The sequence below is a fragment of the Protopterus annectens genome, chromosome 4.part0 (genome assembly GCF_019279795.1).
Source record: "Protopterus annectens isolate FY-2018-M chromosome 4.part0, PAN1.0, whole genome shotgun sequence".
Classification (NCBI taxonomy): Eukaryota; Metazoa; Chordata; order Ceratodontiformes; family Protopteridae; genus Protopterus; species Protopterus annectens.
In genome coordinates this window covers 654450448-654466532 of record NC_056733.1, presented here as the reverse complement: position 1 = coordinate 654466532, position 16085 = coordinate 654450448, and the positions used below count along the sequence as shown (strand labels likewise).

The 16085-nt window shown below is 42.3% G+C and overlaps 1 protein-coding gene across 1 annotated transcript in view; it reads left to right on the top strand.

Annotated features, from left to right (window-relative positions):
- MAPKAPK5 (MAPK activated protein kinase 5) overlaps window positions 1-16085 on the top strand; it is a 1432063-nt gene that overhangs the window by 525809 nt on the left and 890169 nt on the right. Inside the window, exon 7 of the mRNA XM_044068618.1 lies at window positions 2486-2581. Coding sequence (XP_043924553.1) covers window positions 2486-2581 — 96 coding nt within the window. The remainder of the gene's footprint in view (window positions 1-2485; window positions 2582-16085) is intronic.

The window sequence follows — 16085 nt, the reverse complement described above, 5'->3', positions numbered from 1 at the left end:
GCAGATGTCAACCAAGCCAGACCATCACAACAGACGCTTCAGACCTAGGATGAGGGGCCCACATGCTGGACAAATGCGTGCAAGGATTGTGGACACAGGATCAACTTCACCTGCACATCAATCTAAAAGAAATGCTGGCAGTAAAACTGGCAATCCAAAAGTTCAAACCATTCCTCAAAGAGGGCCAGTTGATGATAAGGACAGACAACACCACAGTCATGTGGTACATCAACAAACAGGGAGGCACTCATTCATACCCCCTATGCAGAATGACCTTGGAGCTGTGGACCCTGGCACTCAGCTACAACATTCAGTTACAGGCAATATTTGTACCGGGGAAAGACAATACTCTAGCAGACATACTAAGCAGAACCACCCGGATGCCCACGAATGGAAGCTGCACCGGACATCTTCAAGACCATCTCAAAGAAATGGGGAATGCCACAGATAGACCTATTCGCATCACCTCTCAATCACCAGCTCAAAAAATTCTGCACAAGGACATTCCACCCACTAGCATGGAAAGTGGACTCACTCTCCTTCAACTGGAAAGGCCTAACAGCATATGCATTCCCTCCTCTTCCTTTGATACACAAGGTACTACTAAAAATCAAGGAAGAACGTCCAAGGATAATCCTGATAGCCCCAAACTGGCCAAGACAACACTGGTACCCACTACTGAAGAGCATGTCTCGGGACAAAATATGGCCAATACCCCTGATGCCTTTGATGTTAACCCAGAACAACTACAGCATCATGCATCCAAACCTAAAAACTTTGCAACTGACTGCATGGAACATCACATAGCAGCAGCTAATCCAGAACTTTCCCAAAGAGTTAAAGACATTATTCTTGAAGCACGCAGACCTTCAACAAGAAAGAACTATGCTGGAAAATGGAAAAGGTTTGTCATTTGGAGTACCGAAAGAGGAAAAGATGTGTCAAACATAGATATGCCTAACATTCTGGAGTATCTGGCCGAACTTCTTCATTCAGGCCTGTCCTACTCCTCCATCAAGATACATGCATCAGCTATTTCAGCAGAATACAGCTTTGATCCTCCTGTTTTTTCGCACCCTTTGCTCAGGCAGTTCCTCAGAGGAATCAAGAATGTAAAACCTCCAAGGAAACCACCATTACCAGCTTGGGACTTAAACTTTGTGCTAGAAAAGTTGACACTAGCACCCTTTGAACCAGCAGCAACAGCAGACCTACAACACCTGTCATGGAAAACTGCTTTCCTACTGGCAATTACTTCAGCAAGGAGGGTTTCAGAACTACAGGCCTTAATGGCAGTGCAACCCTTCCTAATCTTCCACCAAGATAGAGTGTCCTTGAGGACTAATCCTACATTTATGCCTAAGGTGGTATCCAGAGTATCTTTAAACCAGGCAATCCACCTACCTTCCTTCTTTCCCAACCCACAAAACAGAGAGCAAAGAATACTGCATACCTTGGATGTACATAGACAGCTACGCTACTACTTGGCCAGATCAAGAAATAGCAGAAAGACTGACCAACTTTTTGTAGCCTATGCAACAGGAAGGGAAGGAAAAGCTATTTCCAAACAGACAATCTCCAAATGGATAGGAAATTGCATACGATACTGTTACTCCTTCCATGGAAAACCAATTCCACAGAACATAAGACCTCATTCTACAAGGGCAACAGCCACTACCACAGCCTTCTTACGAGGAGTGGCAACCAAAGACATTATTGAGGCGGCTACTTGGACCTCCGTGCATACATTTGACAAGCATTATAATTTGCCTCTTTATTCCAGATCCCGAGCAGGGTTTGCCACTGCTGTACTGCAAGGGATCTTAAACACACCATAATCTACCTTTATCCTCCTCCCTAGTTGGCTATGGTATTCTACCCACTTGTTATGACTGCAGATGCATCCATGAAGGACATAGTACAGTTTTGTACCTACCATAAATGTAGATGTCCGAACTGGATAGCATCTGCAGTCAGGATTACCCTCCTCCTTCCCCTCTGTGGTACTCCTAGGGTGTTTACCCTCCTAATAGCTAGCTGTTGGGGGGGAGTCTTTTATGGTGTATTTGTTTGTATATATGTACATATATGCTTATTGTTGTGTTTACCTCTATCTATTTGGAAACATTGGCATCTATCCAAATTTTACCCTGCAAGAGGGCTACTGGCATCTGGGGCAAGAAACACTGAGGAAAATGGCGTCGGCTGATGCTTTTATACCCGAAGACCAGCAGAGATGACGTCGGGTGGAGTGCGCCATCAGCCGAAGCCGGACCCGGACTTTGGAATCCGGCCGACTGCAGGGCTGCCTGACGACAGGACAACCCCCACTTGTTATGACTGCAGATGCTATCCAGTTCGGACATCTACATTTATGGTAGGTACAAAACTGTACTTTTTGTAGATTGCATAAATATGAATGCAAAGTATTTAAGATGTGGGGCGTAAAAGTTTTACTTACCATTGCTTTCTTTGTATTTCATAGGATGCTCCTGTAAAGCTTTGTGATTTTGGATTTGCAAAACTTGACCAAGGTGATTTGATGACACCGCAGTTCACACCTTACTATGTAGCACCTCAGGTAAGCTGGATATGATAACCTGAAGATTCTTCACCCTGTTTTAATTTTGTCCATACTCTGTGATGAAACATTAATACAAGTCCTGTCAATTGCATGTGGTTTATAATGTATGTATTAAGATATGGAGGTGTTGTGTGAGCAATGTTTTGGGATTGGAGTTTGAAGAGGGAATAGTGAAGACGGTTTATAGCTTTTTGTTTTGAGATGACCTTTTCCTTCAATTTGTATTCCTTCTTATAGAAGATGTGTTTACTTTAAGTTAATTTTACCATTTTCTGTCATGCCAGTGTGTCATTCCAGTGAAGCTACCAGTGGTCTTTTCCCTTGTTAATGCTTAGAATGTGACTGTTTGGTTTCATAGTCTGGGGATTCACCTGTCAGTCTGCAGTGTGACATGTGTTAAACCTGATATCTGTTTTACTCAGTGGAAAAAAGTGTGTGAACTTTTGATTTTTTTTTAAATAAAATGTATATAAACTTTTTGACTGAAGTTGTATCTACCACCTTCTGGGAATTATAATTATACATGGGATGTGAAGTGTATGGCAGTGAAGTGAAATGGGCCATAATTGTTCTACTCTTTGATTACAAGATCTATAACTATTTCTATCTAGGCCAGGAAGCTAATGGCTGTAAAAATGCAATGAGTCGATTATTTAAGACATTAACTAGCCAAGACCATGTCTAGTCATTATGTAAAACTAACTGGAGTGAGGTGTTCAGTGGAAAAACTCCAGATGGAATGTGGAAAGTTTTGAAAGAGAAATTGTTTGAGTGCAAAAAAAAAATCAAAAAAAGTTTAACATCAGGATCTAAGCATACAACTTCAGGCGGATATATTTCCTTAAAAACAAGATCTCTGACTAGGGTGAGAGGCAAAAGTATAAGAAATGGAAGAGAGGTTGAACTACAACTTTGAAAACTGAAATAAACAAGCTGGACAAACAGATTAAGCGTAGTGTGAGACAAGATCAAGAAAAAATTTAAGAAAATGTATGTAAAGATATTGAGCATATAGGAAACCTTTTTATAGATACATAAGTTGTGGAAGGAGTAGAGACACAAATTGATAAACTGTGTGCAGATTCTAAAATTTATTCTGAGACACAACAGATTATAGATTTATTTACAAATTCTTATGCAAAACAGTTTGGCTCCACAAAAGGGGTGGTAAGTTGTCCTAGTGACATCCAGGTAACCCTAGATACTGGAATCAAATTAGAATGTATTGAAAAAGAACTGCGCAAACTGGATCCAAACAAAGCGCAGGGAGGAGACAGAATTAGTAACAATGACCTGAGAATACTTCAGCAAGAACTTAGAGTACCATTTTATCTATTATTCACTAGGTCATATTTATTTATTTTATTTATTTTACATTTGTTAACCGAGAAAGTCCGACTTGGAACAAGCCAATTTTCAGTGGAGGCCCAGGGAGAAACACTCCAGATGCATGTCTTAATAACGTGGGAGGAAACCGGAGCACCCGGAGGAAACCCACACGAATGCAGGGAGGACATGCAGACTGCACACAGAAGGCACCAGCCGAGAATCGAACCGGAGAACCTCTTGCTGTGAAGCGACAATGCTACCACTGCACTGTCGAGATAAATATGTATATATTGTGTATATGGATATATGTATGAACATATAAATATGTAGATATATATAAATATGGGGAGATTCCTCAAGTTTGGAGACATGCGCTTATTAAACCTGTTTTTAAGGGAAAGGGGAGTAGGACAAACCCAGAGTCATATAGACCCTTAAGTCTACTTTCATGTTGTGGAAAAATAATGGAGAAGGTAATATTGGATAAGTTACTGTCAGAACTGGATAGGTTGGGACTTGAAATCATGTATCAGCATGCATATGTTAAAAACAATTATATTACCACCTGTAACATTATGTTCTATAATAATATAAAAGCTGTACATGAAAAATTGTGCTGTGATGTAATTTATATAGATTTAACTTCAGCAGTTGACAGGGTCATACACATAACACTGATCAATAAATTAGTACAACTAGGTATTGATGTACTCTTGATAAGATGGATAGCTGCATGGATTGTAAATAGGGCATGGCAAGTATCATACAGCAGCTGGACAGGCAAAATCCTTGGTTACAGTCAGGGGTGTCCCACAGGGCTCTGTCCTAGGCCCTTACTTGTTTAGATTGCATCTTTCAGACCTAACTTTTTCATCGGAGGTGTTCTACAGTCTATATGCAGATGACCTGAAATTGGGTAAACTGATTACATGTGTTACTAATAAGGCATGTGTGCAAAATAGCTTGACTAAATTAACCATTTGGGCACAGGAGAGTAATATGCTGATAAATGCTTCAAAAACTAAGCATATGAGATTTGGTAGCCATAAATTGAAAGGTGACTATTTAATACAGCACACAGTGATTGAAACTGTAGACTCGTTTAAGGACCTAGGTATATGGGTAGATTCAGTTATGAGATTTTCTAATCATATCAACCAATCGGTTAATGATAGTTATAGAACTATAGGTTGTATAAAAAGATTTATAAAGTCTAGGAAATAATGAAGTCATTGTTTGTTAGTTGCATTAGACTCAAACTTGAGTATGGAATAAGAATATGGAAACCCTATAAGAAAACAAGCATGAGTGCAATGGAAATATACCAAGGGTATCCATGGATGTGAAAATTTAAATTATGAAAGACTAAAACTACTGTCTGTTTATTTTAACTGTGGAGCTTTTCTCCCCGGGCCTCTGCTGAAAATGGACCTACGTCCAGTTGGACACCCCCCAGTCAACAAATATAAATAAGTAAAATAAAATAAATAAATAAAAAATATCAAACTTGTGCAGTGTCTCTTACAGATATCTAAGAGGACATCTTATTCAGGTATATAAGGCATTTAGTAACAACTACCTCTGGGAATGTTTGGGGTTAACAAAAAAGTACTAGAGAATCATCAGACAACCTTCGTAGAATATTCTATTGGAATGAGAAGTGTACTAATTGGTTCTCTGACAGAATAGCTGATGCATGGAACAGACTACCAAATTACATTAAAGCAAGTACTTGTTTAGATATTTTTAAGAACAGACTGGATACTTATTATGGGAACAAGTGCTTTGGTATATTGGCAAGCTAGAAGGGCATTAATGCCCATGCTTGAAATATTTGTATGTATGTATGTATGTATGTAAGACCATAAATCAGGGTCATTAGTATGTAAATGTGATGGTTTACTATGATTTTAGCAATCGTAACAATTTCAAATTGCTAAATCACGTGACCAGAAGATTGCAAGACAAGAATACGGATGCCCACTTGTTTAAACAATGTCGACCATTGAATCTTCTGACCTGTCCAGGTACAGGAAACAGGAAGAAGTGCTAACATGGGTCCAGAAGGAGGAGCAAGTCTGGGTTGTTTACCAAGTGGGTATTGGCATTCTCATCTTGCGACCTTATGGTCATGTGATTTAGCATTCAAAAATTATTACAGTCGCTGAAAACATAGTAAACCAAATGTGACACTATGCTCATTTTCATCTTTCGTCTGCATGAAAAGAGATAAACCAAATGGTTGACAAAGAAAAAAAAAACGAAAGAAAGAATGAGCTAGCCTGGTGCTTGTGACATACAGACTTGTGAGTTCTCTGCACTGTGCTTCTGCTTGATATGTTCTGGAAATTAAGTTATTGTAGTTAGGGTCCTTTAATTACTTTTAATTATTTCAATTAAGAAATAGCTGTAACAAGGGATAGCTCTTTAATGTACTCTGTTCAGAAAGAGTGTTTTATGTTTCCCTGTACCATGTTACATTTGTCTGTACAATTACATGATAACTGTATTGGTTAAGTCATTATTTTCAAGGTAAAGCATAATTTATTTGTTTGATGGTATCAGTTTTGCTTATTTATTAATTGTTAAAAGTTATTTATTATCAAAAAGTGACAATCTGCTGTCATCCACCTCTAATTGGCCAGACAGTACTGTTATACATTTTTATCTGTGTTTAGTATTATTTGTATGAAATGGCAACTGGGACATATTCAGCCTTGTAATCTGGGATGGTGGCAGTTCACCACCTTGAACCTGGACTTAAATGTGTGTGTGTGTGATTGTGTTTGTGCATGCATGCTTAAGTAGCTGAGCCACTGTGTCTTTTCTTCTGTTTCTTGTTCTGAGGAAATCCCCAAGGTGTATACTGGGGAAGAAAGCACTTAACAGTAAAGAGACTGGAGTAGCATACTCTTTGTGAGTATTTTGTTTTATGTGTTGGGCTTATGGTGTAGCTACTTGCTCATATTGGCACCCTTGAAGTTTTAATAATTCATATCTGTTTGTCTTTTTATATCCATAGTCTCCAATGGCTAGAACTCCCTAATCATCTCGATTACCTCCAACTTACTACTGCACACAAACTAATTTTTAAACCCACCGCTTGCCCTGCGCTATCTAATATCTTGCCCTTCTACACTCCTCTCAGGCCCCTAAGATCAGGCCACCAAAATCTTCTTTCAGTATATAAACCTAAACAACCACCTGGCCACCTCCTACTTTCTTATACTATAGCAAAAAAATGGAACTTGCTTCCTCCCCTTCTAAGAGTCACTACAAGCTATGAACAATTCAGATCTCTTCTCCATTCTCACCTCTCCCAAAACTGGAAATGTAATTGTATACTTCCTACCTAGATCCCATTACATCCCAGTTCCAATTTTCTCCCTCTTGTCCCTCTTCTTCCAACTCTCTCCTCAGCTCCCCACCCTCTACTTCTTTATCTCCTTTCTCTCCCCTGCTTAAACTCTATATATATTCCTCTTACATCCTCTCCTCCCCACTGCCTACATGCCTATTCTCACAAATGTATCTTTTACCTTTTTCATAAGATGTACTTTTTCTACTCAAAAATAAAATGAATGTTAGTCTAACTGTTCTTTTTTATCTTCCTCCTGGCATCTCTTCTCCTTTAAATTCTTTGCACCTCCTTTTTCCTACACTTCTCTGATTTACTTATTTTGCATTTCATATCTATGTATTATTTCTTTTTTTTCTCTCTCTTCTATGCTAACAATACAATTGTATAAACATTTTATTTTTTGCATGTAAAATTGTTAAATGTGCTATGTTTTTGGAAATTGTTAAATGTGCTATGTTTTTAGAACAACAGAGCCTTATGTGAGTAATGTATTTGTAATATGGAGCTTTTCTCCCCGGGCCACCACTGAAAACGGGCTTTCGGGCCCAGTGGACTTCCCCAGTTATCAAACTGGAAATAAAATAAATAATAAATAAATATTTAGTACCAGTGGTATGATTTGATATCCTTGAGAGTTATCAGATTGATGACGTTTAAATTAAAAGATTAAATTCAGTGATGGGTCGTGGAGCGGATCTAAGCACCATAGACCCTGTTTCCTTTGTATTCACTACTACTTTCATTAAAAAAAGAGCTTTCTTGGTGGATTCATCAGGTGCAGCTCAGTCTGGAGGTGCCATTCAAGGTAAGCTTGACACCCAGGCACCTCGGCCAGAAACTGAGAAGCACATGGGGGGGGGGGGGGCATTCAAGGGACCCAAGACAGGAACCACAAGAGAAGACACGTTAGCATAAAAGAAATGATGACAGTCATTCTAGTCGTCCATACACACATATCCCATTTTGGCTGCAGGAGGCTGCATATCTTTATGGACAACATCATAGTTTTGTGGTACATCAACAAACAGGGTTGGAACCCACTTATGCTTACTGTGCAGATTAGCAGTGCAAGCGTGAGATCTTTCCCAGGAGTTGGGTCTCTCTCTCTCATGAGAATTCTTTTGCAGACCAGCTGAGCAGTAAAAGAGTGGACCTGAACAAATGGATGCTACACAGTGACATATTTCTGGACATAGTGCATAGGTGGATTTTGCCAGAAGTCGGCCTTTTTGCAGCTCCAGTGAGCAAACTTATCAGGAAATTTTACAGCAGGATACAGACATGGGGTCCTGGGAAACATCTGCCTCTCATAACTTGAGTAGGTCTGTTTCTCTCTGCCTTTACTCCTGTACCCCTAATCTTTACTTTCTTGCAGAAAATGAAGGAGGACAAGCCACAGCACCCTTTTGGCCCAGACAACCTAGATTTTCCCCTTCTGCTGAGTGTGGTAAAGGCAGAACTGATCATGTTGCCTCATTTTTGGCCTCTTGACAAAACAAGATATTATTTTTAGATCTCAGTCTTAAGGACTTCTAAGGCTGACAACTTAGACACGATCTTGTTCTCATCTCCTTTAAGCACATGTTTTCACAGAATTTTTCTCTTCGTTTTTGGGGGGGGGGTGCTAGGAAGTGAAACAATGAAATCATAACTAGCTAAATGGACGAGATTATCATTTTGGTGCCTTAAAAAATGTCATGACCCAAATGCAGCACCTCTGTCCTTGATCTCCATATACCAGTTAGATTTTTTAAGACAGGGCTGACTTGTACCATGGTCAGGGTACATTCTTTGGCCACCTCAGGTAGTTTGTTGTTGGATTCCCCCACTTTGTTTTTTGTTGCTGGTAAAGCAGATGTCCTTCATGGATGCATCTGCAGTCATAACAACTGGGTTGTCCTGTCGTCAGGCAGCCCCTCGGTCGGCCGGATTCCAAAGTCCGGGTCCAGCTTCGGCTGATGTCGCACTTCACCCGACGTCATCTCTGTTGGTCTTCGGGTATAAAGGCATCAGCCGACGCCATTTTCCCCAGTCTTTCTTGCCGTGGCGCCAAGCAGAAGCTGTTCGCAAGTGCCGGTCGGTCAGATCCAGAGATTACTACTTCGAATACTACTCAAGACTTCTAAAAGCTAAGTACCCCGTTGGGGACTCTTTCTTGCCTCAGCCGATGTCAGAAAAAGTCAATAACTGTTTAACTTGTGGGAAACAAATACCTCATAAAGATTTCCACTCTTACTGTTTGCCTTGCTTAGGCCCAGACCACGACGTAGCAGCCTGTTCAGCCTGTGCCTCATTCAACCGACGAATGCTTAGGCGTCGGTCGGAGTTTGCTGAACAGTTTTTCGGCTCAGATTTTGCGTACATTATGCCGTCGGATCCTCCGACTACCCAGATTGTTAAAAACGCAAAAAGACCGACACTCGCGGTCCGCGGTTTCGGCGAAACCATGGTTAAGCAAATCGAGTGTCTCGGTTTCGGCCGAAACCGAGAAAACTGATCAAAGCACAGCTGAATCAATGACTACTACTGAGGCTCCTGTTTCCTTACTTGAAACGGCCTCAGAAATCTTACCTACAGTGGTTACTAGTGACTTATCAGACACCATCCCTCTGGATGTCTCTACCCCAGCACGTAGTGCTGCTAGGCCTCCTGCAGCCATGTCTATTAAGGCCTTTGCCAGGGCTAAAGCAGCCAAATCTACTAAAACAGTGCCTGTTAAGCCCCCCCCTACTAGGCCCACTTGTAGTTCACAAATGCTTACTCTGGCAGAGGATTTAATATCCTTAATTAGGGGATCTCAATCTCACCCAGACAGGGCCTCTCAGCCCCCAGAAAAGAGACCTAGAGCAGAGCCCCCCCGAGCCTGTGTCCTCTGATGATTCCGCAGAGGACTCTGATATTACAGACCAGCCAGAGGCTCAGTACTCCAATTATGAAGACTCAGATGCTGAAGAATCCATTCCAGCTGCTTCTCCACCAGAAGAATTCTCCTTTGGGGAAACCTTACATGCCATGCGAGAACAATTCCAATGGCAGGAACAGGATTTCTCAGATTCCAGAAAAAGACTTAGGACTTTTCTGCACCTACCACAACACAGGCCTTTAGCTATACCTCCTGTCCTCTCTGTTGTGGACGATGCATTTAATGATGTCTGCACTGCACCAGATTCCTTACCTCCAGCCCCTGTCAAACCAGATAGATTTTACAGGGTCCCAGACACTCATCACCACTTATACAAGGCCCCACTTGCAGACCCCGAAACCATATCCCAGGGGCCTAAGGCAGCAGCCTCGACCACAGCAAAAAACCCTATTCCTTCTCAAAGGGAAGCCAGGTCTTTAGACAGATGGGGCAAAAAGGTTTACACCTCTGCTACTCTCTCAGCTAGAGCTTTAAATTGTCAGTTTCACATGATACAATACCAAGAGTTTATGCTTGATCAGTTAACTAAAAAGCTATCCTCTGATGACTCTATAGATAAGAAATATATGTTAGAAATGGTAAATAACATACAACAGGTTAGTAACCATTCATTAAAATGTGGCTATGATGCACTGGAGGCTTCATTTAGATCAGCCATGACTGGCACAGTGATAAGAAGACATGCATGGCTGAAGGAACAGGTCTTACCGGATCATGTTAAAGCTAAGTTATTAGATGCACCTATGGATAAGGCCAGTTTGTTTGGTACACCTGCTCAGCAGGTAATGAAGAAGATGGAAGAAAAGGCAAAATCTGTACAAACAGTTAAAGATTTCTTGCAAGTTCAACCCCCAAGGTTTAGCAGGAACTGGCCTGCCAAAAATTGGTCCTTTCCTGACTCCACAAAATCCCAAAGGGGCAGGAATAGACGTCCCAGAGGCAGAAATCAATCCAGAGGGGGTGCCTACAGAGGACGACAGTGGCAAGGTAATAACAGAGGCACAGACACAGCCACTGCCACTACAACAGCACAGTGACTTGATTCTAACTCCGCCTACCAGGGAACAAATAGCAGCACCATTAGGCGGAAAATTAACCTTATTTTCGAAAAACTGGCACAATATCACACAAGACAAGTGGATTCTGCAAACCATAGACCAAGGATACCGGTTCCACTTCCACACTTTACCAGTCAAAAGAGGAATGCCAAACCTGCCTCCAAATCAAAAAACAGAAGCTCTACAGCAGATAATGCAACTAACAAAGATGAGAGCTGTGGAAAAAGTGCCAATAACAGAACAAGGCAAAGGATTCTACTCCAGACTATTCCTAGTTCCAAGAAAGGAAAAAAACTGGAGACCTATTCTCGACCTGTCCACCTTAAATACATACATCATTGTCCCAAAATTCAAAATGCTGACCCTCCAGCAACTTCTTCCCATGCTGGGCAAGGAGTGCTGGCTGGTAACTCTAGATCTCAAGGAGGCATACCTGCACGTCCCCATACAACCAATTTGCAGAAGATACCTCAGATTTCTTGCAGGATCAGAGCACTATCAATTCTCAGCATTGCCTTTTGGCTTATCTACTGCGCCCAGAGTATTCACAAAATGCCTGGCATCAGTAATCGCTCACTGCAGACTACAGGGAATCCAAATTTATCCATACCTGGACGACTGTCTGCTACAGGGGGACAACAAAAGCAAGCTGACAACAGATTTACAAAGGGTCATTTACTTGCTACAAGCACTGGGATACACAGTCAATTTACAAAAGTCAAGGCTGATACCATCCCAAACAAGGACATTCTTGGGCTGAATTGGACACAGTAAAACAAATGGCATTCCTAACTGCAGAAAAACAAAAGAACTCCTCTTTACTTCTTGGCACTAACAAAACAGAACAAGCTAACAGCAAGAAAAGTTCTGCAGGCCTTGGGCTTCATGGCATCCTGCATAATCTTGGTTCCACATGCCAGACTACATATGAGAAAACTACAGTGGTACCTAAAGAATTTATGGTCCCAACACAGGCACAGCCTAGAAGCAGAAATTCCTCTAATCCCATGCCTAAAACAGGAGTTCCTATGGTGGGCTCAAGCATGCCAGTCAAATCCAGGCCTACCTTTCCACACCTATCAAGCAAGCCAAACCATCACAACAGACGCCTCAGACCTAGGATGGGGGGCTCACATGCTGGACAAATGCGTACAAGGATTGTGGACACAGGACCAGCTCCATTTGCACATCAACCTAAAAGAAATGCTGGCAGTAAAGCTGGCAATCCAAAAATTCAGACCATTCCTCAAAGCAGGACATTTGATGATAAGAACAGACAACACCACAGTCATGTGGTACATCAACAAACAGGGAGGCACTCATTCATACCCCATATGCAGAATGACTTTGGACCTTTGGAACCTGGCGCTCAGCTACAACATCCAGTTACAGGCAATGTTCGTACCAGGAAAGGAGAATACTCTAGCAGACATGTTAAGCAGAACCACCTCGGATGCTCACGAATGGATGCTACACCCGGACATCTTCAAGGCCATCTCAAAGAAATGGGGAATGCCACAGATAGACCTATTCGCTTCCCCTCTCAATCACCAGCTCAAAAAATTCTGCACAAGGACGTTCCACCCACTTGCATGGAAAGTGGACTCGCTCTCCTTCAGCTGGAAAGGTCTGACAGCATATGCATTCCCACCTCTTCCCTTGATACACAAGGTATTACTAAAAATCAAGGAGGAACGTCCAAGGATAACCCTGATAGCTCCAAACTGGCCAAGACAACACTGGTACCCATTGCTGAGGAGCATGTCTCGGGACAAAATATGGCCAATACCCCTGATGCCTTTGATGTTAACCCAGAACAACTACAGCATCATGCATCCAAACCTAAAAACTTTGCAACTGACTGCATGGAACATCACATAGCAGCAACTAATCCAGAGCTTTCCCAAAGGGTTAAAGACATTATACTTGAAGCCCGCAGACCTTCAACAAGAAGGAACTACGCAGGAAAATGGAAAAGGTTTGTCATTTGGAGCGCTGGAAGAGGAAAAGATGTGTCCAATATAGACATTGCTAACATTCTGGAGTATTTGGCAGAGCTCCTACATACAGGCCTGTCCTATTCCTCCATCAAGATACATGCATCAGCTATTTCAGCAGAATACAGCTTTGATCCACCTGTCTTTTCACATCCTTTACTCAGGCAGTTCCTCAGAGGGATCAAGAATGTAAAACCTCCTAGGAAACCACCATTGCCAGCTTGGGACTTGAACTTTGTGCTGGAAAAGTTGACACTCGCACCTTTTGAACCAGCAGCAACAGCAGACCTGCAGCATCTATCGTGGAAAACTGCTTTCCTACTGGCAATAACCTCAGCAAGAAGGGTTTCTGAACTTCAGGCCCTAATGGCAGTACAACCCTTCCTAATCTTCCACCAAGATAGAGTGTCCATGAGGACTAATCCTACATTTATGCCTAAGGTGGTATCCAGAGTGTCTTTAAACCAGGCAATCCACCTACCTACCTTCTTCCCAAACCCACAAAACAGAGGGGAAAGAATGCTGCATACCTTGGATGTACATAGACAGCTACGCTACTACCTGGACAGAACAAAAAGTAACAGAAAAACTGACCAGCTGTTTGTAGCCTATGCAACAGGAAGGGAAGGAAAAGCAATTTCCAAACAGACAATCTCCAAATGGATAGGAAATTGCATACGATTCTGTTACTCCTTTCATGGAAAACCAGCTCCACAGAACATAAGGCCTCATTCTACAAGGGCAACAGCCACTACCACAGCCTTCTTACGAGGAGTGGCAACCAAGGACATTATTGAGGCGGCTACTTGGACCTCCGTGCATACATTTGCCAAACATTATAATTTACCTCTGTATTCCAGATCCCGAGCAGGGTTTGCCACTGCTGTACTGCAAGGGATCTTATCCACACCATAATCTATTCTTCCTCCTCCCCTAGTTGGCTATGGTATTCTACCCAGTTGTTATGACTGCAGATGCATCCATGAAGGACATAGTACAGTTTTGTACCTACCATAAATGTAGATGTCCGAACTGGATAGCATCTGCAGTCAGGATTACCCTCCCTCCTTGCCCTCTGTGGTACTCCTAGGGTATTTACCCTCCTAATAGCTAGCTGGCGGGGGGGGGGAGTCTCTTATGGTGTATTTGTTTGTATATATGTACATACATGCTTATTTTTTGTGTTTGCCTTCTATCTTTTTGGAAACATTGGCATTTATCCAAAATTTAGCCTTCCAAGAGGGCAACTGGCATCTGGGGCAAGAAACACTGAGGAAAATGGCGTCGGCTGATGCCTTTATACCCGAAGACCAACAGAGATGACGTCGGGTGAAGTGCGACATCAGCCGAAGCCGGACCCGGACTTTGGAATCCGGCCGACCGAGGGGCTGCCTGACGACAGGACAACCCAGTTGTTATGACTGCAGATGCTATCCAGTTCGGACATCTACATTTATGGTAGGTACAAAACTGTACTTTCCTCAAGGAGGTCCTGCATTTGAACCCCTCTCAAGAGAAAGATTACTGCACCATGGGACCTCGTGTACATTTTGAAGAAACTTACCTTGCTCCCTTTCTTTGAGCCAGCTTCTTCCACATATTTCACATTTCTTTCCTGGAGGGCTGTCTTATTGGCAGTTACCTCTGGTAGAGAAATCTCTGTATGTTGCATGCTTTCACATGCAAAGCATCCTTCTTCATCTTCCACAAAGAAAAGATCATCATACATACTTATCCAGCTTTCATACCTGTGCTGGTGACATAGAGGGAAAAAGCATCGACTACAACCTATGTGACCCAGGTTAGAATAGTGGCTCAGCTACTTAAGCGTGCAGGCAGGTATGATGGAGCAAGCCCATCTTAAGGGTGGTAGGAGATGTGCATGCTGAGGGCACATTTGCATGGATTGATCTCTGTGGAGACCATTGAAACAATTGGGTGGTGCTGCTTTGAGAGTGGGTGGAGAATTCTGCAGACATAAGGGACAGTTCAGTGCTGATTTGTGCATGGGGTGAGCAGTAATAAAAAAAACCCCTCCTGTGGCAGCATTTTGATGCTGCACCTGAGCACTTCACTGTCTCCTGAGGGCATGAACATTGATTATAATAAGTTCTGGAGATGTAGGAGTGTTCTGTATACTAGGCAATTAAGGAGAGGCACCGGGAACAGCTGATAGTCAGCTGCATAGCAACAAAAAAAAATCAAAGTTTTATCCCTAAGCTGCTAAAATAGCTGTTACTGAACCAAGATCTTCACTTCCCTGCAGGAAATGTGCTGGGCGACATGTGTGTCCATATGACTCACATGCCAGTCAGGGAGGTTCACATACCCAACAACAGTCTCAGCCAGCAGGACAGGTGTATACAAACCCAAACAGAGCCTGTGCTATGGCCTCTGAATGATGCCTATGGGTTACCTCCCCCTCAGGCCTACACAGACAGACTACAGCAGGTCAGGCAGTGGGATGTTAGTTCTGAAGGGTAGGAAGTCAGATACTAATATGTAGGGCAACCAAAGCTAAAACCTGTAGTACACTGACATGCCTCTAGTCAGTATGATAGGTTAGAATACAGAATGAAATGGAGTACCTGACATACCAGTACAGTCATAGCAAATGTGTGCATGTACCGGGTGTGCCCCCCCCCCCCAATCCTGTGTAGAAGTATAGTAACAGTCAGGTGTGCCCCCTCCCAATCCTGTATAGAAAAGTAAAAACCGGTGTGTCTCCCCACAATCCTATGTAGAAATGTAGTAACAGTCAGGTATGCCCCCCCCCCCACTCCCATGTAGGGTCTATATTAAATTCTCGAAAGCCGATAATGTCGAATTTGAC